This window comes from Lissotriton helveticus, chromosome 2_1, assembly GCF_964261635.1.
Source record: "Lissotriton helveticus chromosome 2_1, aLisHel1.1, whole genome shotgun sequence".
Lineage (NCBI taxonomy): Eukaryota > Metazoa > Chordata > Amphibia > Caudata > Salamandridae > Lissotriton > Lissotriton helveticus.
In genome coordinates, this window is record NC_136059.1 from 1,386,008,154 (window position 1) to 1,386,036,053 (window position 27,900).

Genomic DNA, 27,900 nt, shown 5'->3' on the forward strand with positions numbered 1-27,900 from the left:
CTGGCCAGTAGATGGGTTTCCTGTAGTAGGCAGATGTCTGCCTTCGTATGTTCTAGGTTTGATAAAATAATTGTTGTCTAACAGTTCAAGTCCCCTCACATTGAGGGTGATGATTTTAAGATCCGTGGACTGCATTATGGATACTCAAATTTGCATTTATCGCATACCTTCCTGTGTCTAAGCGCTCTTGTGGTTCTGTAGCCTTGCCCTGGGTAGACTCCAAGTACATTTGAAGTGTGTCCTATTGTGAAATTGCACAGTGAATGGCGGCCCCGAAAACATTCCCATAAAAACTGAAAAAAGGAACACTATGAAAACAAACCAGATTAACCAGCGAAAAATTCGAAGTCAGTCCTTCAGCCATTCTTGGCTGCCAGGGAATATGCATTTCATCCATTTTGTGGCCAAGCTCACATCATCTTTGCCGGCCAAGTCTCTGAGACAGCTGCCCACTTGATGTGCTTAGTTAGCCTCAGTCTTTGCCAGTGCAGCAGGGATAGGCTCCAGTACCTCTGGCTGGCCTTTCGCTATTTCCGCTTGATCTAGTTTACTTAGAATTCGATGGCGGCCTTGTCGCCAGCGTGGGTGGTGTTATCCTCGGACAGGACACCCCTGTTCTCTACTACAGTTCTCTCCAGGGGGCTCCAAACCCAGCAAGTGGCAGGCCTCCGATAGGGAGCGCAACTTTTGGAGCCTGCTTTCCCAGCGGAAAATGAGTCTGGAGGGATGACCTGGTTGCGTAAGTAAACGGTAACTGGGGGAAATTCCCTTCGCTTTTGTAGCGTTAGAGAGGCAAGGTCCTGAAAACAGTGTAGAGGTCTGTTCTCGAAATATGATTGGATGCATTTCCTGTGCTTTATGTATTCTCCCCTTTTTGGTCTGAACGTCGTGTACACACACCAAAATGTCCGCTGGAGGAGCCTTGTTGGAGCGGGGTGCGCCCACTCTGTGCTCTCTGTCTAGTTTGAGTATTGTGTCTTAGGGATTGCCGAGCACATGATTGAACAAGTCCCGTACAAAGCCAAAAATATCGCTGCCCTCTGCTTTCGACGCCACACCACGGATTCGAATGTTGCTCCTTCGGGATCGATTCTCAAGGTCTTCTAGGTGCGATTGTAAATCTATATTATCCCACAGGAGGGTGGCATAATAGAGGATGTACTCACCCAAAGGAAGAGGCCCATTAGTCCCTACTTGTAATGCCCCTAAATCTAGTATTTTGGGGCACCCCTGAACCGTGCCTCCTCAGACAAAAATCAACCAGAAGAAAAGGACTGAAGAACCCGTAGTGAACTAAGAAGAGGATGCCCACTTACTTGGCCCCACCCCTACCGGCCTGTCCCCACCTCGAACCTGCTCCAACGAATTTCCGGTGTGTCCTGCTGGCTGCAGCCTCAAGAACCCAGAGGACCTGCCCTGCCGTCCAAGCCAAAGACTTTGTTTCCCGTGAGCACCGGATTTGCTCACCCATTGACTCTGGCCAAATCCATGACTCTGCACCACCCTGCACCTACGGCCCAAGTTCGAGTGGCACAACACTTCGTGGAGGTCTCCCTGGCGATTCTGACATAAGATCTGTTGATCTCTGACCTGCCTCGAATCTCCAAGCGAAGCCTGCAGCATCTTTCTGGAGGATTCCAACCCCCTCACCCCCTTCTCCCGACCGGAACTGGTAAGAAAAGCCAGACGCCTAAAGACATCCCTGTACCCGACGTCCCATGTACCCGACGTCCCATGGCCTTTGGTAACCCAACCGACAATGTCCGAGCATCCCCACGGCTTCCAACTTACCTCTTCAACCGGTGGTCACCTCCAGAAAATATTCATCCCGAGCCTGCAGTCTTTGTTGCAACCAAAGAATCCCCATTGAAATCAACAGGGCACCAGACGCCAAAACAGCACCCTGCACCCAGCCGCCCCTGCGCTGCTGCTGGTGTACTTTGGGTGCTAACTCTGATCCCCCTATGCCCCGAGCCTAACACCTGGAGCTTTGTTCCACAACCCTGTGGCCTGCTCTGGAGCAGCCACCAACCGGAGGCACCCTATCCCCCATCGGATAACATTGGGCCCCAGCACTGTGATCCCCGCCGCCCTAGTGCTGCTGAGCGTGTTTCATGGGTGCAAACTTGACCCTGAAGGAACTCTGGTTCTAACCCCAGAATACCAACTCCCACAACCAAGTATTTACCTGTTAACTAATAACCACATTTTCTTCATAGGAATAGATTGACTGTTTTCCCTTAAATTGTTGTGTGGAGTTGGTTTTGTATGAGAACTTGAAAAACTGCCACACCACGGATTCGAAAGGTAAAACTGCTTTACTTACCTTTTCTCTTGGAAATGTCAGTGTCAAGGCTGATTTGCATATAGCTGGGTTCAAACTGGAAAGGCATGGTGAGCAAAAAAACGATGGATTTAGGCCCAGATCTCTGTACTGGGGTGAATGTATGACATTGTTCTGCATTCTGTCCATCACCTGTTGTTTTTGCTTTTGTCACCCCGAGTGGGACGTGTATGCTCAGACATGAGTCCCGTGCTCTCCATGCCACTGGAATCAAGCTATCCAGGCTGATGAGGGCTGAAAGCCCGAAACCGGTCCTTGGATGCTTGTTTCCAGTCCAGGGAGGACCTGGCTTGGCAGTTCGGGCTGGACTGTTCCCATGGGGCACAGGGTCAAGGCTGATTTGCATATAGCTGGGTTCAAACTGGAAAGGCATGGTGAGCAAAAAAACGATGGATTTAGGCCCAGATCTCTGTACTGGGATGATTGTATGACATTGTTCTGCATTCTGTCCATCACCTGTTGTTTTTGCCAGTGTGATATCTAGGCACATCACACAGTGGAAAAAGTAATCCATAACTGGTCTGAAAAGTAATCTAACAGTAATTTCCACTGTATTTAAAAGATTTGCAAACCTGTAACAAAGACACTTCATTCAGCTTGCTTGTGTTGTTCAACCTGCTTTCAAAAAGTACCATTTACCCTTAAACAACCACAAATAGAGAGTAAGATGCTATCTACTTTTACCTCTGCCTAACTTTGGGGTTCCACTGGACTCTGTGCACACTATACCTTAGTTAGGTATAGGTTATAAAGATATATTACAATAAGGAGCCAAGAGGGAAATAAGGGTACCTGCGGGATAGCCCTCCACTCAACAGACGTCAATACCCAAAAAATCCCTGTACCCTGGACATTGGTTAGCGTTCATCTACTAGGCACCAAAGCATTGTTTACCGGAAAAAAATATACTCTTTAGATCCAGACTACCCCCTCTCTACATGTAGTTGGGTATGTTCTTTATGTGCCTAACCGTCCAAATCAAACCATTGTTTGTAACTGCAAAAAGGGAGGATCCGGGCAGAATTCAACTCGACACATCCACCGATGACTGCTCCACTTAGACAGTACATTCACCCACAATTGAAAGTAGACACAATAAAAATGTGTGGTGAAAAGGAAGGCACCTCACGGGCGAACAACCCTCGGGGCACTTGGCAGATGTTAACAGTTTCCTACCGCTTTCTCATCATCGGTCGCCATTCCTTTTCAAAACAAAATAGAAAAAGGTGTCCACAACAAAACCAAATCTGAATATGTATGCCCTAGCCGAATAGACTACATTTTAATTAGTTTGAAACTTTGGCATGCTCTCAGTGACATGGTGGTAAGGGACTAGCTTGAAAGTGATCACAACCCTTTGTGTTTGACCCTGGAAGTCTTGAGACATAAGGTACTTGCCCAATCAGGTGGTAATCTGTTATTAGGAGATCTCGTCCCTACTAATGACATGAGACACTTAAGATGGGCAAGGGTATTAGAGATGCTGGAAATCCTAGCTAATATTAGTGAGGATATGGATTGTGCCACAACTGAGCTTGAGACCGGTGTAATAAACAGAGGGGTCATTGAGTGTTCTACTTCTATCCATAACAAACCTTTTACCCAACTACGTGCTTATTTTATAAAGCAGGGTTGGACTAAAAAGGTGGTAACCCAGAAAGCAGGAACCTGGTTTAATAAAGGTTGTAGAGTTGCTCAAATTGCCTTAGGGCTAGCCATCAAAGTAGGAGATCCAATTGCAGTACGATTAGCAAGGCATACGTTTCGGCTTACACAGAAAATGGCCAAGAAAAACTGGGATGGTAAAAGATGGCAGGACCTTAGAGAGACTTATACCACGGGTAATTCCAAACAATGTTGAAATATAATAAAATGGGACCGTGGAGGACAACCGCAACAGCTTCAAAACCATGTATCACAGGAAGACTGGGATAATTATTTTGAACCCCAATATCTCAAATCAAAGCTTTATTCGATATAGAAATATCTTAAAAGCACAGAACAATAAAAATACAATTCATGTTATTTGTTAAAGCACTTAATAAATAATTAAAAAGACAAGATACAACAGCATTAAACCATTTACAGCTTTGAATTAGTTAAGAAAAAGAATTTAAAAAACGGGGGGATCGCCTGAGAAAAAATTCATCACATAGCTTTGAATCTAATCACCCACGCCCAGCTAAGAAATTTAGCTACCCCGCAGGCCAGTACTGTATTAGGATCGGATTGTAAAATTCTTAATGCTGGGGCGTAACCTCTAGTCTCAAGTAGGCGACAGACTGGTTTTAGCCATTTGGATCTGGGCTTGTTATAGGCACTGCAAACAAAAAAGACATGTGGGATAGTTTCCAGTTCAGCGATGCAGGTGGCAAGCGTCTGATGGGGTTTCCATTTGGAGGTGCGTTCACTGACTGGTAGAGTTCCCATTCTAAACTGGATATATGAGGCCCTAAACTGGATATATGAGGCCCTATCTTTAGGTTTTCTAATGAAATCCATATAGGGTTTAAGCAAGGGTACTGTCTTGTGCAGACGAAACTCGTCTGTGAGTCTACCTAGATTATCCGCTCTAGATTCTTGGGCGTCGACCCACAACCAGTATGCCCGCTCAACCTCCAGTTTAGATATTGAAGCACCGGACTCCCATACAACCCACAGGCCAATGGCCATTGAGCTCCTTCACTTTAGAGAGCCAAGCAATTTTGTGAGACCCCTGCAAGTTCATGACTTCTTGAAGGCCGTCTTGGTAGCTTTCTAACTCTGGTGCGCCACAGGCGGGCCCAATAGAGAAGCGGACGCAGAATTATAAGATCTTTAATAGATCTGCGTCCGAGATAGTATTGGATGGGTTTTCTTGGGGTGCTCCTAGGGACAGACAAAAGCTCCTTATAAAATGTATTCTCCGCCATTACGAGGGAATCCACATTATTAAAACCCCAGAGCTCTGCTCCGTACAGTGCACTGCCTACTGCTTTTGCAGAATAAATCTCCAGAGCGGGAGCTATGGGTCTTGATACTGAGGATCTATGCTCCCTGCCTATGACGCCCACAACCCGTTTGTGGTTTAAAGCCATTTTTTCAATTTGAGAGTTCCATTTAAATTGGTCGGATATCCTAATCCCAAGATAGTCAAACATTTTAACCCGCTCCAATGGCTCTTTAAGTGTGAGCGGGCGATTGGCTTTCCTACTGGGATTAAAATAGAGGAGCTTGGTTTTAGAAGTGTTAATAACCAAGCCCCTTAAATTACAAAAAACACAAACGATCCAGCAATTTTTGGAGCCCCATGGGCGTTTTGGAGACTAGTAGCGTATCATCAGCAAAAAGCATGGCGTGGACTTTCACACCGGCCAAGCTAGGGGCATCAGCATTAATATCAGATAAAAAAGAAACCACCCCATTAACAAATAAGGAGAAGAGGGTCGGCGCCAGGACACATCCTTGGCGGACACCTCTGTTCACCGGGATTTTTGCAGTTTTCTGCTCCTTCGTGCCCCACCGAATGCATGCATACGTTCCATCGTGCATGCGGGCCAACGGGTTCAGAATGGGCAAAGGAAACCCCATCTCATGAAGAACCGCCCACGGGCGCCCTCGAGGGACCAGGTCGAACGCGGTCTTCAAATCGATAAAGGCCAAGTACAAACTGCCCTTACCGATCGAAACTGTCTTCCAATGGAGTAATAACAGCCTGAAAGCCTGATCTACAGTGCTTGTACTAGCCCTAAAACCTGCCTGGAAGGGGGAGATAATATTGTTCTCCTCTGCCCAAGAGAGGATCCTTTCCAGAAGGACTCTGCCAACCACCTTCTGACCAGCGTCGATCAAGCTGATCGGACGATAGTTGGCAGGGTCACCCCTTGGCCCCTTCTTGTAAATAGGTATCACTTCAGCCCCCTTCCATGAGCTTGGGACTGGAGACCCAAGGAGGAGGGCATTAGTCAAGAGGGAGAAGAACTTGGCCCATTGCTTAAGGCTGGCACGGAACAGGTCACCAGGAATGCCATCCTGGCCCGGTTCCTTGCCTGGGACAATTTTGCTGATCGCAAACTCAACCGCGGTCTGCCCTATAGGATCAATAAATGAGGGTGTATCGTACAGGGGTAGTATACATTCTGCTGTCAGTTCGCTGTTCTCGGGAGCCCCTACCCCGGCGTACAGTTTCCTAAAGTGATCGAACCATTCCCTGTCCGTGATATGATTAGGTAATAGATCTAAGCCACAGTCATTAGTTTTTCTTACTAAGGCCCAGAATCGTTCACCGTTCCTGTTCTGGCTAGCCAGTTTTAGCTCTTCCCAGTGGGAATCATCCCAAGCCCTCTTTGCCACTAATAGTGCGCGCCTGTACACAGCTCGGGCTAAACAAACCTCTGTTGGATCTCGGGTTTTGATTGCACAAATCAGTTTGGACTTAGCCCCTCTGCATTCGTCGTTCTACCACCTAGCTGTGGTCTTCCCACGCTTCAATTGACTTGCCCCACGTCCGTCAAGGAAGAGAGCGGCCATCCTGTCAATTGTCTCCACATAGACCGTGTTAACCTGGACAGAACCTGGATCATCAGTACAGAGTGCAGAGAGCTTCTCGTTCTGATCTCTTACGATCTCCCCCAGGGCATTTGTCTTTTGCTCGTTAATGGCAAACTTATGCCATTTAATGAATCTTTTACAATTCGAGGGTACTAATTCTCTAGTCGCCATTGTTAATCTATTGCTAAGCAGGGGATTCCCCACATTTATCAGGTTGCACAAGCTAAGGGATAGTGGGTTATGGTGCTATGGATAGATGGAATAACTGCCATATCTGACACATATCTCCACAGTCTCTTATCAACCAAAATGTAGTCTATCCTGGCGGGGCAACTAACCCTATTATAGGTACAAGCACCAGAAAAGTCAGAAGGCGTGCGCCCATTCACTGCTACCAGAGCATGCTCCAACACCAAGGCATTCATTTGGATAATGACAGGTGTCCATTTTTTGATTGGCACAGTCGTCAATTGCGGGATTCCCCATCTCGCATCTTCCTCTGATAAACCTATCGCGCCGTCAGCGGCCAACGGTTCGAAGGTGCAATTGAAGTCGCCAGCAATTAACGGCAAAGTATCTGGGGAACAATTGCAAAGTGAGTCTGCAAGTAGGGCAATGGTTGGGGATTTACCGCCCCCTGGTATACCTCTAGCATAGATATTAAAGACTTCCAGAGTCACTGGGGCTTGGGGAACCCAAATCGTTAACCTCATCATGTCGTGGGAGGTATTACAAGAGTATGTGATCTTACAGTTTAAGGAAATTTTAACCCAGACGAGCAAGCCGCCAGACTGGCGACCCCGTCCACAGGAAGTAGCTGAGACGTGGAAGGTAGAATAACCAGGCTTATACACCGGTTCCAAGCACCATGTTTCTTGGAAGATGCACAGGTCATACTTTCCAATTAGTTCATTCCAATCGGGAAGTGCTGTTTTATTCCCAAGACCTGCGACATTCCAAGAGATGACACTCAAATGACTATTCTGGCCGTTGGTATGTAGTGTGACCGGTTCATTGCCATGACCATCGGTGGGAGTCGGAGTGCTGGGATTAACAGAAGCTAAAAGCTCCTTATTCCCAAAATTACTAGTATCCAGCGGGGGAAAGTGGTCCACCTCAGTTCTCATACACGAGGTATGGTCAGTACCCTGTGCCTTGGGATTATCATCCCCGCTTACCAAAGAAGAGGGCACTGGAAGTGGATTACCACAGGCTACATTTAACCTATGTGGGCTACTGGCTATGTTTTCTGTAATCGGGGTTGGAACTATAGAAGGCTGGGAGGCTCCTGGGGATTCCAGGAGTCAATCGACATCCTCCAGTGCACTGTACCGATTGTAACGAGGGATAAGGGGTGGAATAAATTAGGGGCCATACCATTCACCACTACACTGATTACCACCGTAATTAGGCCTCCCTCCTCTGCGCTGTATCAGGTTCCATCCTTCAGCTCCACCACCACCTTGGGTAAAGCAGTTCAAGTCCCTACGAACCTCATGCCTCCTCCCTCCCCAGACATGATTAGTGTCCCTCATCCAACTCCAACCATTATCCAGCTGCTCCCCGGGCATGTAGAAGTAGGACAATGGTCTGGCCACAATCGAAGTACCGTTAGTTCCTGGTTTCCCCATGCAAATATACTCCACAGTTCGGGGATCCTCAAAAGTCACTACAACACAATCCCCCTGCAATACTTTTCTATTGGGACCCACCCAAGGTGCTCTCTCGACCATCAAGATGTTACTACAGGTATTAGGTGGTAGTGGGTGATTATTAGCTAGCCAGTGACATACCTTGTTATTAAGCGCCCGGAAAGGTTCTAAGGATGATGGGGCCAATTCCGGTACCCCTGTCAAAACGATCACATAGCGACAGGCATCTGGCGGTAGGTTAATATTTCGACGTTTCTGGCTCTTTGCAGGGTGAGTTAAATCCGGATTTGGAGTGGGGGCAGCGAGTCTATTCGGCTTTGTTTGGTTAGAAGACTCAGCTAGTGCGTGGGGCTTGACACTCCCTTTTTTACGCTCAGGGGTGGGGCGGTTCGGCAGTGGAGTCTTGGGTGTGTTATTTTTTGCCACTGCTAAACGTTTGTTCACTTGCTGGGGGTTAGTAGCTGGGGCAGTTGCATGGGTTGCCCTATTAGCATAATGAGATTCCTGAGGTCTTAGGTCCTTATGTAGTTCCTGGAGCTGTTTTCCTATTCCATGAAGCCTAACTTCTAGGGGAGCAAGTAAGGTTTTAATAGCATTTGTCAGGGCATGGACTAAGGGCTCATCCCCACCAACTATACCTCCTAGTCTACCGGCTCCCGACCTATCCACTATAGGGCTATCTTCAAGGATAACAGCCAGGGTGTTATCCAAAATGGTGTCATCAAGTATGCTCAGGGGTAATCGTAGAGTCTCAGGTCGGGCCTCTTCCATCTCAGTGTTGCTCCCAACAGATTCACTGCTAAATTCCATCCCCTCTTCTATGCTGTCCCTCTCACTATTGTTAATGCTAGTGCTTCCGGGTTTTACTACACTGGCATTCTTGGCTTTAGGGATGGTGGTGTTGAGCTGCCTACATTTGGGAATAGCCCCCTCCCGCTTCCCCCTCTTTTGAATAATGGAATTCTCGGCTTTGGAATCAGCCTAAGTTTGGGCCTGGGCATCAGAAGATGTAAAGTCTGGTGCTGCAGGCTGACTACAGGTAACATTATGGAGCTCTGCTTGAGTCAGCACAGGGTTAGTAATATTTAAAGAGGTGTCGGGGTACGCACAGAACCAATATGGCCCAAAGATGACCTTTTTGCTGATGCAAGGTCTAGGGAAACCCTTCTTTCCATTAGTACAATTCCTTGATCTATTAAGGAATTAGTGCGAACAATAAAATCATCAAGAGTTCCAGTCAATTTTTTAATGCCCGCCGTAGCCATACTTCTAGTTTCGCGGCATTCCATTGACTATGCAAGATACAGAGAAGGGTAAAACTAAAAATCGGCAGAGACAGGACCCACTTTACATACCCTACTGCGTTAGTAATAAACACCAATAAGGGTCCCATGCAGAAGCTACCATAGAGACAATAATATAGCCAATGCGGGCTTACAGTTCTGATGAATAACAATCGGTTGACGACCAGGGGCTACGGCCCAGTCCAGTCTCCTCAGGCCTCTGAGGGCCACAGAGGGCCCGCCCTTTGCCCGGGCTTAGCCCGGCTTAGCCCGCGCGCGTCCCGCGACGCGAAGGTGGAGTTTGTTGTTATAGCGCCTCCTGGCGCGACCTCCGGCGGAAACGGCACTCTGGCCGCAAGGGCACCTGGGTAGTGTAGTCTGCCCCTCGGCCCCCCACCCCCGCTGCGGCCGCGCACGAGTGTTGCTTGCTGCGGCGGCAGGGAGAGACCGGTTGGGCTTGACAGTTTCAATCCCGGACCAAATGAATCTCCGGCAGCAAGGATGACCAAAGGGTACAGTAAGTTCAGCGAGGCCCCCCAATATGCCCTGGGTCCATCAGAAGACCTGTGCGAGATCACTCACCAGTTTTATTTAGGCGAGGCCTTTGTAATGCTGACGTCGACATAGCATTAAGATCTCTATCAGTTTGTGAAAGCATCAGGCCCAGATGGTATCCCTGGAGATGTTTTTCTTAACGAGAAGGCAAAATGAGGTCGATATATTTTATTGCTAGTAAATTCCATTGCACAGGGTGGGCCAGTCCCCGTCTCATGGAAAGGGGCTGAAATGATACTGGTCTTTAAAAAAGGGGCAAATCACAGCCTAGCAATTATAGGCCCATCAGTTTAATAAATTAATTCCAGAAGGGAATGGGGAGGCATGTGCTTAACAAAGTTCAAGAGTGGATTGAAGAACATAGTATCTTATCTCCCCTGCAAGCTGGCTTCCTGGCTTTTACTAGCTCTATTGATCAGGTGTTCTGGTTAGTCTTGTTATATTGGAAAGTAGTGGCCCTGGGCAAGGGCAGCCTTTGTTGACCTCAAGTCAGCGTTCGACCTTGTTCCCCGTGCCAAATTATGGATGACTATGCAAGAAATGGGGATGCCACTTGAATTGTTAACCCATATCATTAGATTGCACGAGAATAATAACTCCAAAATACACTCGGGCGTGCAGGGCAATGTTACTAATCCATTCCCAATTAAGAGAGGTGTACGGCAAGGTTACGTGATGGCGCCCATGCTATTCTTTATCAGTGGAATAGTGGACTGTATGGGATCTACTGCCACAGACGCCCCCACACTAGCCAGGGAAAAAGTCCCTATATTAATGTCAGCGGACGACACATTAATCCTTTCCAAGACCCTGAGTGGCCTCCAGAAAGCCTTGGTTATTTTCTAGGAGTTCTGCTCCAAACGAGGCCTGGAAGTTAATGTGTCGAAGACGAAATTGGGCATTCAAAGGGGGTATCTTTATGAATGATCGCCCGTTAGAGCTAGTTAGGGAGTTTACCTATCTAGGGGATAATATACAGGATGACTTGAAATGGAATCACCAGATTGATTTGGCAACCCTTAGGCACCGGCAATTGTCGGGAGTCCTACACTCTGAATTTAATACCTCTTTTTCTAAGCCAATCACTGTGGTACTCCAGATTTATGACATGAAAGTCATCAGTTCATCTCTCTACGGGTCTGAATTATGGGGCTGCGAGAATCTCTCTAAGCTTACTATAGCAGAAAATAGATTCTTAAGAAAAATCATCAAGATCCCACAGAGTACCCCTTTGTAGAGTTGCATTCACATCCTGCAGACCACAGATGTTATGTGAGTGAATGACTAGCTACAATACCGCTTTAAATGCTCGACCTTTCTAGCGCGATTAGGCGCTACCAGGATTCTTGCCTAGCGGTGTGTTGCGGTCTCTTAACTTTGTGGTGCTTTATTTTAAATCCGTCTACCATTTTAATTTCGTTCTAGCGGAGTATAAGTCTGGGTCCTTCTACTTCTACTCAGCCGCCCCTGCCCGTTTATTTTTTATCTTGCTGGCATCAAATCTGAGCTGCTACTTTCATCTGCTCAGCTTGCCCTTTCGGCCTTCACCCCTGGCACTTACTTCTGTCTTCCGGGTACAGCTTCCCCTCCATTGCCGGTGCCTCTTCAACACAGCCTGATCCGACGCAGGGTTTTCCCGTTCGAGCGGAGGGCTTGTGCTGAAACGAGTCACCTGATCTTCCTCCACCTGATCCTGGGGGGCGTAGCCTTACCTGAGGCGTCACGGTTGTGGACTACAAAGGCCACATGTCACACTGGACGCGCAGCAGACGCGCCGATGGCGCGCCGAAGGCAAGCCCGTCTGCGCCCGTCCGCGGCAGACCGGGGCATTAGGCATGTGATGCCCAGTTTTTTAACTACTCCTTTTCTGAGCTAATGATGTTTCAAGGCGACTGGCCTATCTCCAATCACACCCAGGCCAAGCTCGTCTCACTGGGCTTATTTACTAGTTCTGGCCCCTCTCTCCTAATACTCCCAGCTGAGGAGGTAATTGTCCCCATAGACAATGAGACTTTACCAACAGTCCCTCCCTCGGCCTGCCCTCCCGTGGTTTTTTCGGCTGGTTTGCTCAACACTCGATCATTGGCCAAACATCAGTTAGAGACGTTCAGCTACCTTGATCAAGTCCAGCTGGACTGCCTATTTCTCACCGAAACTTGGCTCACTCCTGCATCTTCCCCTGACATTCTTGCGGCCATTCCTGATAATTATGTTTTGCACTCAGATCGCACTTCTGGTAAGAATGGGGGTGGGGTAGCTGCCATTATTCATTCAAGATGGTCTTTTACCCTATTGGCCTCTCCGGTGATTCCGGCAGTTGACTACTTGGTTATGAAGCCTGTCGGTCTCTCCCCGCTGGTCTGTCTTGTTTTACCCCCCCACCCTGTCTATGCCTACTTTTTCGATCTTGATAGGGGAGATTCGTGTTAACCTGACAGTGAACAATGCACGTATAGTGATTTTAGGTGACTTTAACTATTGGCCCGCAACCCCCTGGAGGATTCTTACTCCAAGGAATTCTCCGATTTACTTAACCAATTGTGTTAGATTCAAATGGCTAAGTCACCCACACATAAGTCTGGCCGTATCCTGGATCAAATCTGGTCAGCTAATTTAGACATTTCTTTACTTTTGGTTCTCCCTTGTTTGTGGTCCGACCATTTTTTGGTCTCTTTTGCTCTATCATTAAAACCTATGGTGAGCACCCCTCTACCTAAGAACGTTAAAGTGAGGACCTGGGGGCGAGTTGACATCAATTCCTTGTGTGCTTCGCTCCGCTCCTCTACCCTGTTCAAAGGAGCCTACTCAGAATCCGATTCATCTCTCCATGATCAGGCCCTAGCTATTAACACCTGGCTTACCTCATGTTGTGATGATTTGGTCAGTTGGAGATCAATTCGATGTAGGCGTCCACATGATGCGCAAAGTTGGTTCTCTCCCTCCCTGCAAACTAAGAAACTTCGGGTTAGAAGGGCAGAGCGCAAGTGGCGCCGATGCTACGATCCATCTGATAAAATCATCTACTCTGCTATTCTCAGGGAATATAAAAATGACATCCTCTCTGCAAAAACACAATACTTTTCTGCACTGATTCTATCCTCTCCCAATAAATCTAAGGAGATCTTCTCTAGTCTTAACAGCCTGTCCAAACTCGACTGAGTGACTGCTAAACCGCTCCCGTCCCAGGACTTGTGTGACTCTCTTCAAGATTATTTTTTCACCAAATTTCCACAATTAAACTCCATATATCTTTTCCTTCCCCCTCTTTTGATCCTCCTTTGCCTCCCCCTAGCACTTATTCTTTTTCGCACTTCCCGCCCATTTCGACGGAGAACTTTCTCAGTTTGGTAAATGCCACGAAATCTGGCTCCCCCACTGACAGTTGTCCGTCACACATTCTTCGGGAGATTTTCCCACTTTGCTCCGATCTACCTCTGGCCCTCCTCAATGAATCTTTGGCCTTGGGTGTCGTCCCTAATCTCTTCAAGTCAGCTAAGATCGTTCCTGTCTTGAAGAAGGCTGGGGCTGACACTACTGTCCCTTCTAACTTCCGTCCCATCTCCTTTCTTCCATTTTTGGGCAAGGTGTTGGAGAGACATGTTACCCATTGTCTGAGTTATTTCATTGAAGACTCCAATTACTTGGATCCCTATCAGGCTGGTTTCCGCCCCTCCCACTCTACAGAATCCGTTATCCTCTCTGTCTTGGATGACCTGAGAGTGAGTGCTGATCATGGATCCGCACAGGCCCTGGTATTGTTGGATCTATCGGCCACTTTTGACACGGTCGACCATCTTCTTTTGGTCGACCGTGTCAGATGTGCTGGTATTTCGAATGTGGCCTTGAGCTGGGTCTCCTCCTTGGAGAACCGCCAACAGGCGGTCCAGCTCTCTTCCTTTTCCTCTACTCCCCGAGCAGTAACCTGTGGTGTTCCCCAAGGCTCTGCCCTTTTCCCCCCTCTTATTTAACCTTTATATTTTTCCTTTACTTTTTGCTCTGGATCTCCGGGAGGTCACCGTGTTTAATTACGCTGATGACCTTCAACTTATATTTCCTCTTTCCTCTTCCCCTGACTCTGTGGCTCTCTTCCAGAATACTATGATTTTTATCCAGGATTGGATGAGCACGAACCATCTGAAGTTAAACCCCGACAAAACGGAGTTAGTCCTGATCGGAGGCTCACCCAATCCCTGGTGTTCGAATTTCTGGCCTTCCTGTCTCGGACCAGCCCCTTCGGCGGCTAAATCCGTGAAAAGTTTGGGTATTAAAATCAGTGCTGACCTTTCTATGCACACCCATATAAGTATGATTGTCTCCTCCTGTTTCTTATGTCTTCGTACCATCCGGAAGGTCTCTCGGTTTTTCACGATCGAGGCCCTCAAGTTTATTCTTCTTGCCCTTGTTATCTCTCGGGTTGATTATGCTAATTCTCTCTATATTGGCATTCCTGCTTATGAATTACGCCGACTACAGCTTATTCAAAATCAGGCTGCTAGGCTGATCCATAGTCTGGCTATATTCCACCATGCCCTCCCGCTCTTGAGGCAACTTCACTGGTTGCCGGTTGCCCATAGATGCCAATTTAAACTTGGGTGCCTCATTTTTAAATCATTGGCGGGCTTGGCTCCCCAATATGTAGCATCCAGGCTTTTTACCTACACTCCTTCTAGGAATCTACGGTCTTCCTCTAAGAATTTCCTGGTTGTCCCACGGTTTGTCAGGAAAAAACATGGGGGTTCGAGTTTTTCTTTTTTGGCGCCCAGGTTTTGGAATGCCCTCCCCGTTAATCTTCGATTCTCTCAATCATACCCGGAGTTCCGCAAAGGCTTGAAGACCTGGTTATTCACCAGAGCGTTTGAGATTTAACTGTTGTCTGTTCTGTGCTGAACCGTTCAGCGCCATGAAACCTTTTTGGTAAACGTGCGCTTTATAAATCCCCCCAACTTCAACTTCAACTGCATTAGTCGGGTGCCTAAAAAATGATTAAACTGTGGGTCATCATAATTAGGACCGGACAGATTAACTAGCTTTAGCACTAGACTCTCTTTTTGGCATTTCGTTATGATTCATCTCCCGTTAGGATCTGCCTCTGTGTGAAGTAGTGTGAACCCTGACTTAGGGTTAACCCATTTTAAAACGCCTCTAGCATGGGTGATAAAACCTGCTGCAGAAGTCTTGCCTTGGAAGTATTTATGCGTAAGCATGCTACTATTAAGCTGCAGGTGCGTCTCCTGGAGCAAAACAACATCCACTCAGTGCTGCTTCAGATACGCTTCAACTTTCTGAACCTTTCTGTGTTCGTTTAACCCCCTGACATGTCATGTTACAAATCGTACCTTCTTGTCCCCACTAGGGCTGCCACCGGGTCTGCCATATCGTTAATGGACCATATCTGAAATGATGTACATGTTTATTAAAATAAATCCAGCAATTAACACAAGAGCTTCGCCAATGTGTGTACTAGTCTTGCAGCTCAAACAACCCCGACCCCCCCCCCCCCCCCCACGCCACGCCAACCCCAACTGTGCATAGGCGATATAACCTCCCTCCCCCTGCGTAATGCACTCTAAGAGCAAGAGAAAAACAATCTCTTAATGGAGGAAGCCAAAAAAACTCTAGGCACACCCCTTGTGGTACACACCACGGGGCAGATGTCGCCTGACTTAAGGTTCACCCCCATCCTGGCATTATGAACTGTATAAGCAACATTACTACGATGATGTATACAGTTCCATGCTTAATGTCTCCCAACTCGCCCGCCCATCGCGCTGTATCTCCCCCAGGAAAGACCCCGCCAATGCTAGACATATCTTTCAGCATATTACTGACCGCTGTTCATGACTGAATGGTGTGCATTACAATTTAATCAAACTGCCATGTTGAGGAATGCAATATAGTCTCTTGCATGCCATCAACCGGCCTAGTAGTCCCAACAATACAAATGAGATCCGCCCCACCCTGCCCCTACAGCACGTCCTGCCCGGATCCCCCTAGAAGCATGTTGAGGGACCTTCAGTCCTCTTGTCGCAGTATCTTTCACACCGCCCACCTGCGGGCCAGCAGAGCCTTTCTTCCGCAGGGTCTGTGAACACAGACTTCCCGTCTGCATGAACTCTCAGCTTAGCAGGATACATCCTGTTCGCACTGCAGATCACGGAGCTTTCTCTTGACTGATACGAATAGCCGCTGAGCGTCCTGCACTTGCTGGGTAAAATCTGGATGTAGGGAGACAGCTATACCTTCGTATTGTAGTTCCTGCAGCTCCTGGGCCCTCCAGAGCACGCCGTCTCGATTCCCTATATGTCAAGAGCCTCCCTATAATTGGACGTGGTGGCGCTCTGGAGCCAGCGAGCGGTGTGCCCTCTCCACTACAAATATATTGGAAAAAGTCTCTTCACAGCAGCGTTGTTAACAATTGTTTCACAAAAAAGCTCCATGTTGGGGATACTAGTTCCTCCTCGAGCGGGCTTCCAAGTCCTCCACTTTAGCGTGCAGACTCCTAAATTGTTTGTCCAACACAGTGTGGGAGAGTGATGCAGAGTTCAAGGTGTCCTCCGCACCAGGGACGCTTTTTCCCCCACGATGTCTACACCCTCTGTATGCTTGTCTAGCCTTTCATTCATCCTATCCATACAGAAGGAAAGGGAGTCAATTTTTCCATTTATTTTATTCAGACTACTTTGCATAGCTGCCATTCTTTGTTTTATGTCGGTGTCAGAGGGAGAAGCACACGCCTCAGAGCCCAATTCTGAGGCGTTTTTATCATGTTCCCTCTTTCTGCTTGATTTGCGTGGCTTGAGGTGCAGCTTACTTTCGGATTTTTCAGGTACTCATTTAAATGTGGCGGGTGGGCGGGGCTTGGAGCGGGGCTTAGGGCAAGACATGCTGATACTTAGTGACTTATATACTACTTGTAGCACATACCAAAACACATAAGAAATGTCTTTCAAGAAAACAAGCAGGTTTGTGTTCGAGGCATGTGGGCTGCTAAATTCATATCTTAGCATTAGATCGCCGCCTAGTGTTGGGCTCGGATGATCGCACATTGTTGTCCTGGAAGAGTCTTCGAAGTATCCTGAGATAGGTGGCTCCTCCCCTGGACTACAGTGCGCATGGGCATCGGCTCCATCCCCAGATTGTTTTTTTCCGCCATTGGGTTCGGATGTGGTTTCGACGTCTTTCTGTCGAAACCGAGAAAAACTACCTTTTAGCGGCCAAAAGGCCTCGATTTTTTTGCGTCGGTATTGTCTGCGCACGGTCTCGAGTCTTCCGTCTCTTGGAGCCGGAATAAGCGGAGTTTTCTTTCGCTCTCAGAACTTTGAGGCCTTCTCATCGCGACTCGACTGCAAAACTTTTCGGACATGGAGCGGAGCCCGTTTAAGTACTGCCCGCTTTGTGGGTCCAAGTACCCACACATCGATCTACACCCCGTGTGTAACAAATGCCTTTCGCCCGACCACGACGACGGCAAGTGCAAGGCCTGTGCGCAGTTCCGCTCCAAGAAGACTCTCAAGCTTCGGCGCGCGGTGCGCATGGAAGCTAGACAAACGGCCCCGGATCCGGAGAACATCTTCGGAGAACAGGAAGAAGAGGACCAGGGTCATCATCTTCAAATCTCCCCACCCGAGACGGAGGTCGAGGCGGATCCGGGAGACGACGACGGAGTCGTGGGTCAAGGCCTTGAATACGTCGACAAGGTAGGAGACGACGATGAGATATATGGGGCCGCGGCAGATAGCTCGGGGGACGAGCTCTGCCCCGAAGGTTACGAGGATACCGACCGGGTCACGGGATCGCCTGTCGGCCTTACCCAAGACCCGTTGCCGCAAGCCACAGCCCCGCCTTCGGGCCCGGCCACGGACTTACTTGCTGAGCAGACTGTTTCGAAACCGAAACCATCGGGATCGACAACATCTAAAATGGCCGACCCGAAAACGAAACTGAAACTTAAGGACTCGAGTGTCCCTAAGATGGCGGCCGTGCCAAAGAAAACGACGGTGCCCGCTACCCCATCGACTCCGTCGACCTCCGGTCCGCAGAAGTCGAAGAAGTCCGTCGATTCCGACGCTGCAAAATCGAAAACGACGCCAGATGAGGGGTCCTCTAAGAAGGATGGTCGGCACGGGTCAACGGCTACGACGCCGTCCAAGCCCGCCAAAGTCGGCTCCAAGGAGGCTACGCAGGCACACGGAACGAAGTCTGGCACGTCTGCGCCCAGAACCCAGGAATCGGAGCCGGTGAAGACGGGATCCGCGCCCAAAGCGCACAAGGCCCACAAAGACGTCGGATCCGAGGGAAAAATCATACCATCCTCGTCAGCGCCGAAACAAACTGTGAGTGAGGCGTCCCCCATAGCCGAATCACTACAGAGAATCAGGGAGAAGGCCTTTGCCCCGTCGGCTCCGATACCATCGCCGCAGCCGCAAAAGGACACTCCAGCGAAGCCTTCTGGGAAACTTCTATTTATTTTGCCGCCGAAGGAGGCGCCGAAAGCTTTTTCAACCAAATCGGCACCGAAACAGGTGATTTCTTCACCGGCAGGCCCGCCTCCACGTCGGATACTCGAATCAGAGGATGATTCAGAGCATTTCATCGACGCTGACACAGGCAAACTGACCCTCTACAACAGGAAAATCACTTCGGAGCCAGTGGACCCATATGTCATCCCACTGAAGAAGAAGAGGGTGCCCCTTGACGCCTCAGGCCTCACGGAACCAATCCAGCCTCCTCCGAGACGGAGCCCTACTCACTCACCAGAACACTCTGCGGGTGAGGGGTATGACGAGGACGAGCAGTACAATTTCCCTATCAATGAACCGGATGCACAACCGGATTCATATGATGACACTGGTGACCAGCACACACAAGGTGTGGGGCAGGACCCGCAACTTTTTAATGCACGTGCATCCCCGACTGAGGACTCAGCAGGTTTTCATGCACTACTCGAGAGGGCGGCAGCCAATCATGATGTGGACATGCATGCTGACCCAGTTGAGGAAGACTTCCTTTTCGACACGTTCTCAGTCTCTGAAAGGACAGTAAAGACACTGCCTATGCTTAAAGGCGTCCTCAAGCATGCTGGGGACATATTTAAGGAGCCTACAAGAGCGAGAGTGGTCAACCCTCGTATTGAAAAAAAGTACAGACCTGCACCTGCAGACCCCGCATACATTCGGGGACAGTTGCCACTGGACTCTCTTGTGGTCGCCAATGCCAGGAAACGTGCCAACTCCCAGACGACGGGTGAAGCTCCTCCCCCGGATAAGGAGTCCAAAGTGCTAGAGGCAGGGGGCAAAAGAGTAGCTGCACAGGCATCAAACTTTTGGCGCATTGCCAATACACAGGCGCTCTTAGCGCGTTACTATAGGGCGCACTACGACACCCTAGAACAGATTATACAACACCTGCCTCCACAGTTCCAAGAAGGCACTAAACTGCTTATTGAGGAAGGGAAGCTAATCTCAAACGCAGCTATCAAGTGTGCCCTTGACGCAGCAGACACAGCTGCTAGAGCTATCAACACTAGCATTATGCTGAGACGACAGGCGTGGCTACGCATCTCAGGGTTTAAACAGGATATTCAGACAACCATTCTTAATCAGCCAGTCAATCCTGATAGTCTGTGTGGTCCAGATGTTGACACCACCCTAGAGAAAATAAAGGACACAGAGACTGCTAAGTCCATGGGGGCCCTACAGTCACAACAGTTTCGTGGCAGCAATTTTCGTCGCTCAGGTGCACGCGGAGTCACCAGAGGACAAATGGGTCAACAATCTCAGTTCTCAAAAGGTGGAGCACAATCCTCGTTCACGAAACAGAACAAGGGAGGTTACAGAAACAACAGCAACAGAGGTAGCGGCAGAGGAAACAACAGCTCCCGCTCCTCTACCCCAAGCAAACAGTGACTCTCTGTCACTGCCCCCCGACCACTTAACACCCGTCGGGGGGAGACTGCAGCAGTTCCTGCCCGTCTGGAAAAACATCACCACAGACAGGTGGGTGCGACAACTAATCCAGTATGGTTATTGCCTAGAGTTGAAATCCACTCCACCCAACATCCCGCCAAGGCAAAGACCTATGTCCGCAGAGCACTTGCTCTTATTGCAGCAGGAGGTAGTGGTGATGCTGCAAAAAGGCGCAATCGAGCTCGTGCCGGTGGGAGAAGGTGGTACAGGGGTGTATTCCCTGTACTTCCTTATTCCGAAGAAGGACGGATCTCTCAGACCCATTCTAGATCTACGTCCCCTCAACCTGTACATACTATCAGAACATTTCCACATGCTCACTCTCCAACAGATTCTTCCCTTGCTGAACCAAGGGGACTTCTTAGCAACCTTAGATCTCAAGGATGCTTATTTCCACATTCCACTACACCCGTCCCACAGGAAATACCTCAGGTTCACTATTCAAGGCAAGCATTACCAGTTCAAGGTGCTACCCTTCGGAGTCACCACAGCCCCAAGGGTGTTTACCAAGTGTCTGGCGACAGTAGCAGCGCACCTCAGGAGGCAGAACATCCATGTCTACCCCTACCTAGACGACTGGCTCGTGCAAGCCAAGTCGGAGCAACAGTGCGCCGCGGACATGTCGGCTACAATTCACCTTCTTCACAATCTGGGTTTCTCGCTGAACTACCCAAAGTCGCATCTACAACCAGCACATGTCCGGCAGTTCCTAGGTGCGACGATCAACACCCTGACGGCCATGGCTCAGCCAAACCATGTCAGGATTGACAGCATGCAGTCTCTGATCCAAAAGTTCAGGCCACAACACTCGCTTCCAGCGAGAGTGTTCATGCAGTTGATAGGCATGATGGCCTCCTGCATCTTCATAGTCCCTCACGCACGGCTACATATGCGCCCGCTCCAGGAGTGCTTAGCGAATCAGTGGACACAGGCTCGTGGGCAATTGACAGACCTAGTGTTGGTTACCAGTCGGGCATACGACTCTCTGCATTGGTGGACTCCACACAACCTTTGCAAGGGCCGACTGTTCCAAGAGCCTGTGCCTCAGATTGTCCTGACAACGGACGCATCTCTCCAGGGATGGGGAGCTCATCTGCTCACTTACACAGTGCAGGGACTATGGACGACGCAGCAACAGAAGATGCACATCAACTATATGGAACTGATGGCAATCTTCATGGCGCTCAAGTCCTTCATTGTACATCTGTGCAACAAGGTCGTGCTAGTCCGGACGGACAACATGACCGCGATGTACTACATGCAAAAGCAGGGAGGCACCCACTCGCCACAGCTGTCTCATCTGGCTCAGAGTATGTGGAAGTGGGCCATTCAGAGGAACATTTTCCTCATGGCAGAACACCTCCCAGGAAAGGACAATCAGATGGCGGATCTGCTCAGCAGGTACAGCCATCAAATGCACGAGTGGGAGTTACACCCATCTGTCCTCCACCCGTACTTCCAGCAGTGGGGTCATCCGGAGATAGACCTGTTTGCCACAAAAGAGAACGCAAAATGCCGACACTTTGCCGCCAGGTTCCCTCACCCACAGTCGCAGGGGAATGCGATATGGATGAACTGGTCAGGCAAATTTGCGTACGCTTTTCCGCCAGCCCCTCTAATACCGCTGGTCGCAAGAAAGCTAAGGCAGCACGAGATGACTCTCATCCTAGTTGCTCCAACGTGGGCGCGCCAGGCTTGGTACACCACGTTCCTCGAACTCTCAGTGGTGCCGCATCAAAGACTGCGCCTCACGCCCAGTATTTTGACGCAGAACCATGGAGAAATTCAGCATCCAGATCCGCAACAGCTCAACCTGGCGATCTGGCTCCTGAAGTCCTAGAGTTTGGATACCTTAACCTACCTCCGGAATGCATGAACATGATCAAGGAGGCAAGGAAGCCAACTACTAGAGCATGCTATGCTGCAAAGTGGAAGCGTTTTGTCATTTACTGTACAGCCAATGACATCAACCCGCTAGCTGCATCTATCCCCAACATCATCTGCTATCTGTTGCATCTTTACAAGTGCAATCTAGCGTACACTTCCATTCGGATACATCTATCCGCCATAGCGGCTTATCTTCAAAACAGGCAGCACCTCTCTGTCTTCAGAGTGCCCGCCATTAAAGCCTTCCTTGAAGGTCTGAAACGAGTCATTCCCCCAAGAACACCGCCAGCTCCGGTGTGGAACCTCAATGTCGTTCTCACCAGACTGATGGGACCACCATTTGAGCCACTGCACTCGTGTGAACTCCAGTTCCTTACGTGGAAAGTAGCTTTCCTTGTAGCTATTACGTCTCTGAGGCGTGTCAGTGAGCTGCAGGCGCTCACAATCCAAGAGCCATTCATTCAAATTCATCCAAATAGGGTAGTGCTACGCACTAACCCCAAATTCCTTCCGAAGGTGGTGTCACAGTTTCATCTAAACCAAACTATTGACTTACCAGCATTCTTTCAAAACCCTCAAACGGTGGCGGAAAGAATGCTCCATACCTTAGATGTACGGAGGGCGTTGATGTACTACATAGACAGAACACAACCCTTTAGGAAAACACAACAACTCTTTGTTGCCTTCGCACCACAACACAAAGGCAACCCGATTTCCAAAGCGGGGATAGCCAGATGGATTGTTAAGTGCATCCAGATATGTTATCAAAAAGCCAAGCGCACTTTAACAATACCCCCCAGAGCGCACTCCACACGCAAACTGGGGGCATCCATGGCTTTCCTAGGGAACATTCCTTTAGAGGATATTTGCAGAGCAGCCACGTGGGTTACACCACATACCTTTACAAAACACTACTGTGTTGATGTGCATTCCAAGCAGCAAGCTGCTGTAGGACAGGCTGTTCTGAAAACACTTTTTCAGGTTTCTGCAGCTGGCACGGGCAACCGCCGCTGATGGAGGGACTGCTATGTATTCTATGCTAAGATATGAATTTAGCAGCCCACATGCCTCGAACTGAATATGCTACTTACCAGTATGCATCTGTTCTTGGCATGTAGGGCTGCTAACATTCATATCGCCCGCCCTCCTCCCCGGTGCCTGTCGCAGCTGCAGATATACTATTGTATTTATTCATTAGCATGGACATCCTTTACACTTTTCACTCCATCTTCTGCCACAATGGCGAAAAACAATCTGGGGATGGAGCTGATGCCCATGCGCACTGTAGTCCAGGGGAGGAGCCACCTATCTCAGGATACTTCGAAGACTCTTCCAGGACAACAATGTGCGATCATCCGAGCCCAACACTAGGCGGCGATCTAATGCTAAGATATGAATGTTAGCAGCCCTACATGCCAAGAACAGATGCATACTGGTAAGTAGCATATTCATTACTCATTACACAGAACGAAAGCCAATTAGCCAAACGTGACGATATATTCGAACATTTCCTTTTTTTGTAATATTTGCAACATCAAAACTGTTAATTGCTGTTGCTTGGCACAATTCTATATATTCTCGATTTCCTTTAATACAACTTTCAAGAGTGTCTCTATTCTCTCCCCCTCTCTCTCACACAAAGACGATCACAGGCAAGCAGACAAACCTAAGCAGACACTTAACAAAAGAATCAGGTGGGATTAAAGCCATTGGACCCTGGCTACCTCCCATGGCTGTCTTAATCGCGCTGTCACCCGGCTGCATCGATGTCTGCCGTTTGCATCACAGCATGATGGTGAACACCCGGACGGTATGCGAATGAGCCCATGCTGAATAGTTAAGCTGGGCTCGGCTCGGGTCTACAAAAGTGCCTTGGCTTTAAGAAAGGCCGCCAGCACCAGCGTTTCATGAGTACCGGTACTCTCCTGCGCAGTAGAAAAGTGCCGCTACTCAGAGTGATAAATCTCCGAAGTGCCGGTGAGTACCGGCCCATTTCAAGCACTGGTCCCAGGGCAATATCAGCAGACCCCTCACCGTAGCACAGCGTCACACGGTCTACTGCAAGCTCCGATCTCAGGACCGTCCCCGCACCATGTATGGTGTCGCTGGATCACCACACACAAGCCCGCAGGCGGCTCCAATGATCTCTGGGACCGATTTTGAAGGATCTTTAGTGACCGGAAGGCCCCGGGAGACAGTGGTCAGAAGATCACGGTGCTTTACCTTCTGTAACAATGAGGATTCTGAAGGATAGTGTGCCGTGACGGCAGAGAGGGTTTATCTTTTGGAGAAAATACGGAAATCAGCCTAGCGCTGTTAATTATTGGTGGTAAAGTGTGGAGCAATAATTTAAAGAGCTGGCCATTAGGCTAAAGCCTTTTTTATTTTTCTGTTAAATTTTGTTTGTTGCCTTCCCTCACATGCTTAATTTGTCTGTGGAGCTGCTCACCGAACCATTAATATTGGGCCCTGGGTGATTGTATCCAGGCCATGTCATTGGGTTAATCTTCTATTGGTTATTGGTAGTTTTTAAGAAGCGTTTTCCGTAGCTGCATTTCTCCTGTGCTGGTCTGTGTTACTGCTTCATTCCAAGTGGCCTCTTTAGATCAATACCATGGCTGCCTGTGTCTACTGCATATCTGCAGGTTGCTTCCCTACTGAGCCTGGGTCGACTCTTCAAGTCATTCATAACGACTTTTAATAACCAATGCATGCCAGTAGGTTATTCCTTGTTGCTTCTGCGTGCAGTGTAAACCACATTTATCGTGTCTACCAGTGAATTCCTGTATGTTGCTTTTATCTGACGTTAGGATGGACTCTGCAGAGTGTTTACCTGGCTGCCTGTTATCCGTGCAAATTTCTAGAGGTTCCTCCTCTACTACTCAAAACTAATCAAGATGTGAAACTTACTTCTATCTCGAATGGTAGGCAATTTCACATCTGCAGGTATCTCACTCAATTTCATCCCTTTCCATGCACCAATGCCATGAAACGATTGCAGTTGTATGCTTGGATTCTGAATCATTAGAGTGCCAAAATGGTTACTGCATGGGTCACACTGCAATTCGACACACTACCATCAGAGCAACTCCCATGATGTAGCAAGCACCTGTCAGCTCATTCTGCATCAGTGGCCCGTCAGTGGGGTAGCGCTATTTATAGGCAATTGAAGTACAATGCTGCAACATTCCTAGGGATTGGCATGGCCCTGAAGATTTTCCACCTCCTAATTCCACTTGACTTTAAAGAGGGCCCTTGTTGAGGTGGAATCCTAAGTGCTATTACTGTTTACCTTGGTACTTATCTTAATAACTTTTTAAAATGCTATTTTATGTCTCCTTAAAAGAGAAGTATGCCTAGGAAGATCTGATGAGAAAGCACCACTCTATGAAACTGCTTTAATCAAACTCTACTTTAACAGTCTTTTGTGAGAAATCATCATAAGGCTAGTATTATGTCCATTCATATGGATTTTGTATTCCTCTTTTCCCTTAGAGTACCTCTTCATTAGAGAGCAACTTGGAAGGTCTTGCAGGTGTTCTGGAAGCTGATCTACCAAACTTCAAGAGCAAGATCTTGAGGATCCTTTGCGCAGTGTATGTAAAACACTCAACAGTTTGATGAATGCTCAAAATGTGAAACGTATGCAATGGAGAGGGGCACATTAATTCTCACTTATTTAAAATAAGTTGACTATCAACCTTTCCTGAATTTTTGTAAAGGAAATATTTATTCATCATTGAAGCAAGTAAAAGTGTTTTGAAGTTTAAACAAGTTTTGAACATTTTGCGAACTAACTCACCACCTGTCCAAGATGTGTGTTTATGAAACTTTTTTCAAGGCAGTGCAAGAAACTGCCTTCTTCCTCATTTTGAATAGTCTTTATCAGCTGTCCTCTAACAGTGAAGGTCATAAATTATTGTACCAATTCTGTATCATTAACTCCTATTTGTGAAGTGGATTGCAGAATGTGTATACACTAATGATAGTGGTACTATGTATACTAACCTACAGGTGTAATTTGGATAAATGTTAGATTGATGTGGGCAAACTATTTACTTGGGGTTAACCTGTGAACCTTCACTGCGAAGTAAAACTTATTCTAATTTTGCGTTTGTTTCTTAAAATCAGTGGCCGGATTTTGCCTGAGAAGTTGACTGTTTATACAACTTTGGTTGGGTTGCTCAATGCCAGAAACTACAACTTTGGAGGCGAATTCGTCGAAGCCATGATTCGGCAGTTGAAAGAGTCTTTAAAGGCCAATCATTACCATGATGCTGTATTTTTAGTAAGTAATCCTGGTTTCCTTGCACGCTCCCCCCAAGAACACTTAACATTTGAACAATGGCGTTTCCGCATTATTTCAGACTGGATTATAATACTGTTTACAGTGCCAGTCATTCATAAAGCCCTGTGAGGAGCGAAAAGAGTTTGATAAAATACACTAAAGATTTTATGTCCTTAGATTTTAAAGCATGAAGTAATTGTCTTTGTGCAGTATATGCAGCATGTAAATTTAAGTTGAAAGCAACAATGTTTCATTTTGGAGATTGCCTGATGAAAATAATCTTCAGTGTTGTAAAATTTGAAATTCAATAGTGTCCCCTTTTATGGACAAAATCTACTGTAAGAAAAGTAGGGGTTAGTATTTTCAAACCTCACCCATTAGAGAGGGGCAGCATGAAACCAGTTGTGAGCAAGAAAAGAACGTAATGGATGCTGAGTAAATGCTTGTATTTTGCTTTTTAATTGAGTTGCCTAATCTCATTAAATTTGAAAGCAAAGCATGAAAACTGAAATGCTATATTTTGGTCCATACAAATATTGTCATGATGGCACACCTCTGTGGTATTGCCAACGTATTCCATGTACTCCAGGCACCATGGCTATGGTATTTCACTTAAGGTGGTGCATTCCGGGATTTGTAGTCTGTTTGCTTATTATTAACCAATGCGCCTAACTGTGTTTCAGCGCGCGAGCCTACCTGCTTGCCTGTCCGCCTACCTGCTTGCCTGTCCGCCTACCTGCTTGCCTGTCCGCCTACCTGCTTGCCTGTCCGCCTACCTGCTTGCCTGTCCGCCTACCTGCTTGCCTGTCCGCCTACCTGCTTGCCTGTCCGCCTACCTGCTTGCCTGTCCGCCTACCTGCTTGCCTGTCCGCCTACCTGCTTGCCTGTCCGCCTACCTGCTTGCCTGTCCGCCTACCTGCTTGCCTGTCCGCCTACCTGCTTGCCTGTCCGCCTACCTGCTTGCCTGTCCGCCTACCTGCTTGCCTGTCCGCCTACCTGCTTGCCTGTCCGCCTACCTGCTTGCCTGTCCGCCTACCTGCTTGCCTGTCCGCCTACCTGCTTGCCTGTCCGCCTACCTGCTTGCCTGTCCGCCTACCTGCTTGCCTGTCCGCCTACCTGCTTGCCTGTCCGCCTACCTGCTTGCCTGTCCGCCTACCTGCTTGCCTGTCCGCCTACCTGCTTGCCTGTCCGCCTACCTGCTTGCCTGTCCGCCTACCTGCTTGCCTGTCCGCCTACCTGCTTGCCTGTCCGCCTACCTGCTTGCCTGTCCGCCTACCTGCTTGCCTGTCCGCCTACCTGCTTGCCTGTCCGCCTACCTGCTTGCCTGTCCGCCTACCTGCTTGCCTGTCCGCCTACCTGCTTGCCTGTCCGCCTACCTGCTTGCCTGTCCGCCTAC

General features: G+C 48.4%; 1 protein-coding gene across 1 annotated transcript in view; it reads left to right on the forward strand.

The window, feature by feature from the left end:
* Positions 1-27,900, forward strand: part of NCBP1 (nuclear cap binding protein subunit 1) — an 832,716-nt gene that overhangs the window by 98,096 nt on the left and 706,720 nt on the right. Inside the window, exons 3-4 of the mRNA XM_078676323.1 lie at positions 25,712-25,812; positions 26,348-26,504. Coding sequence (XP_078532449.1) covers positions 25,712-25,812; positions 26,348-26,504 — 258 coding nt within the window. The remainder of the gene's footprint in view (positions 1-25,711; positions 25,813-26,347; positions 26,505-27,900) is intronic.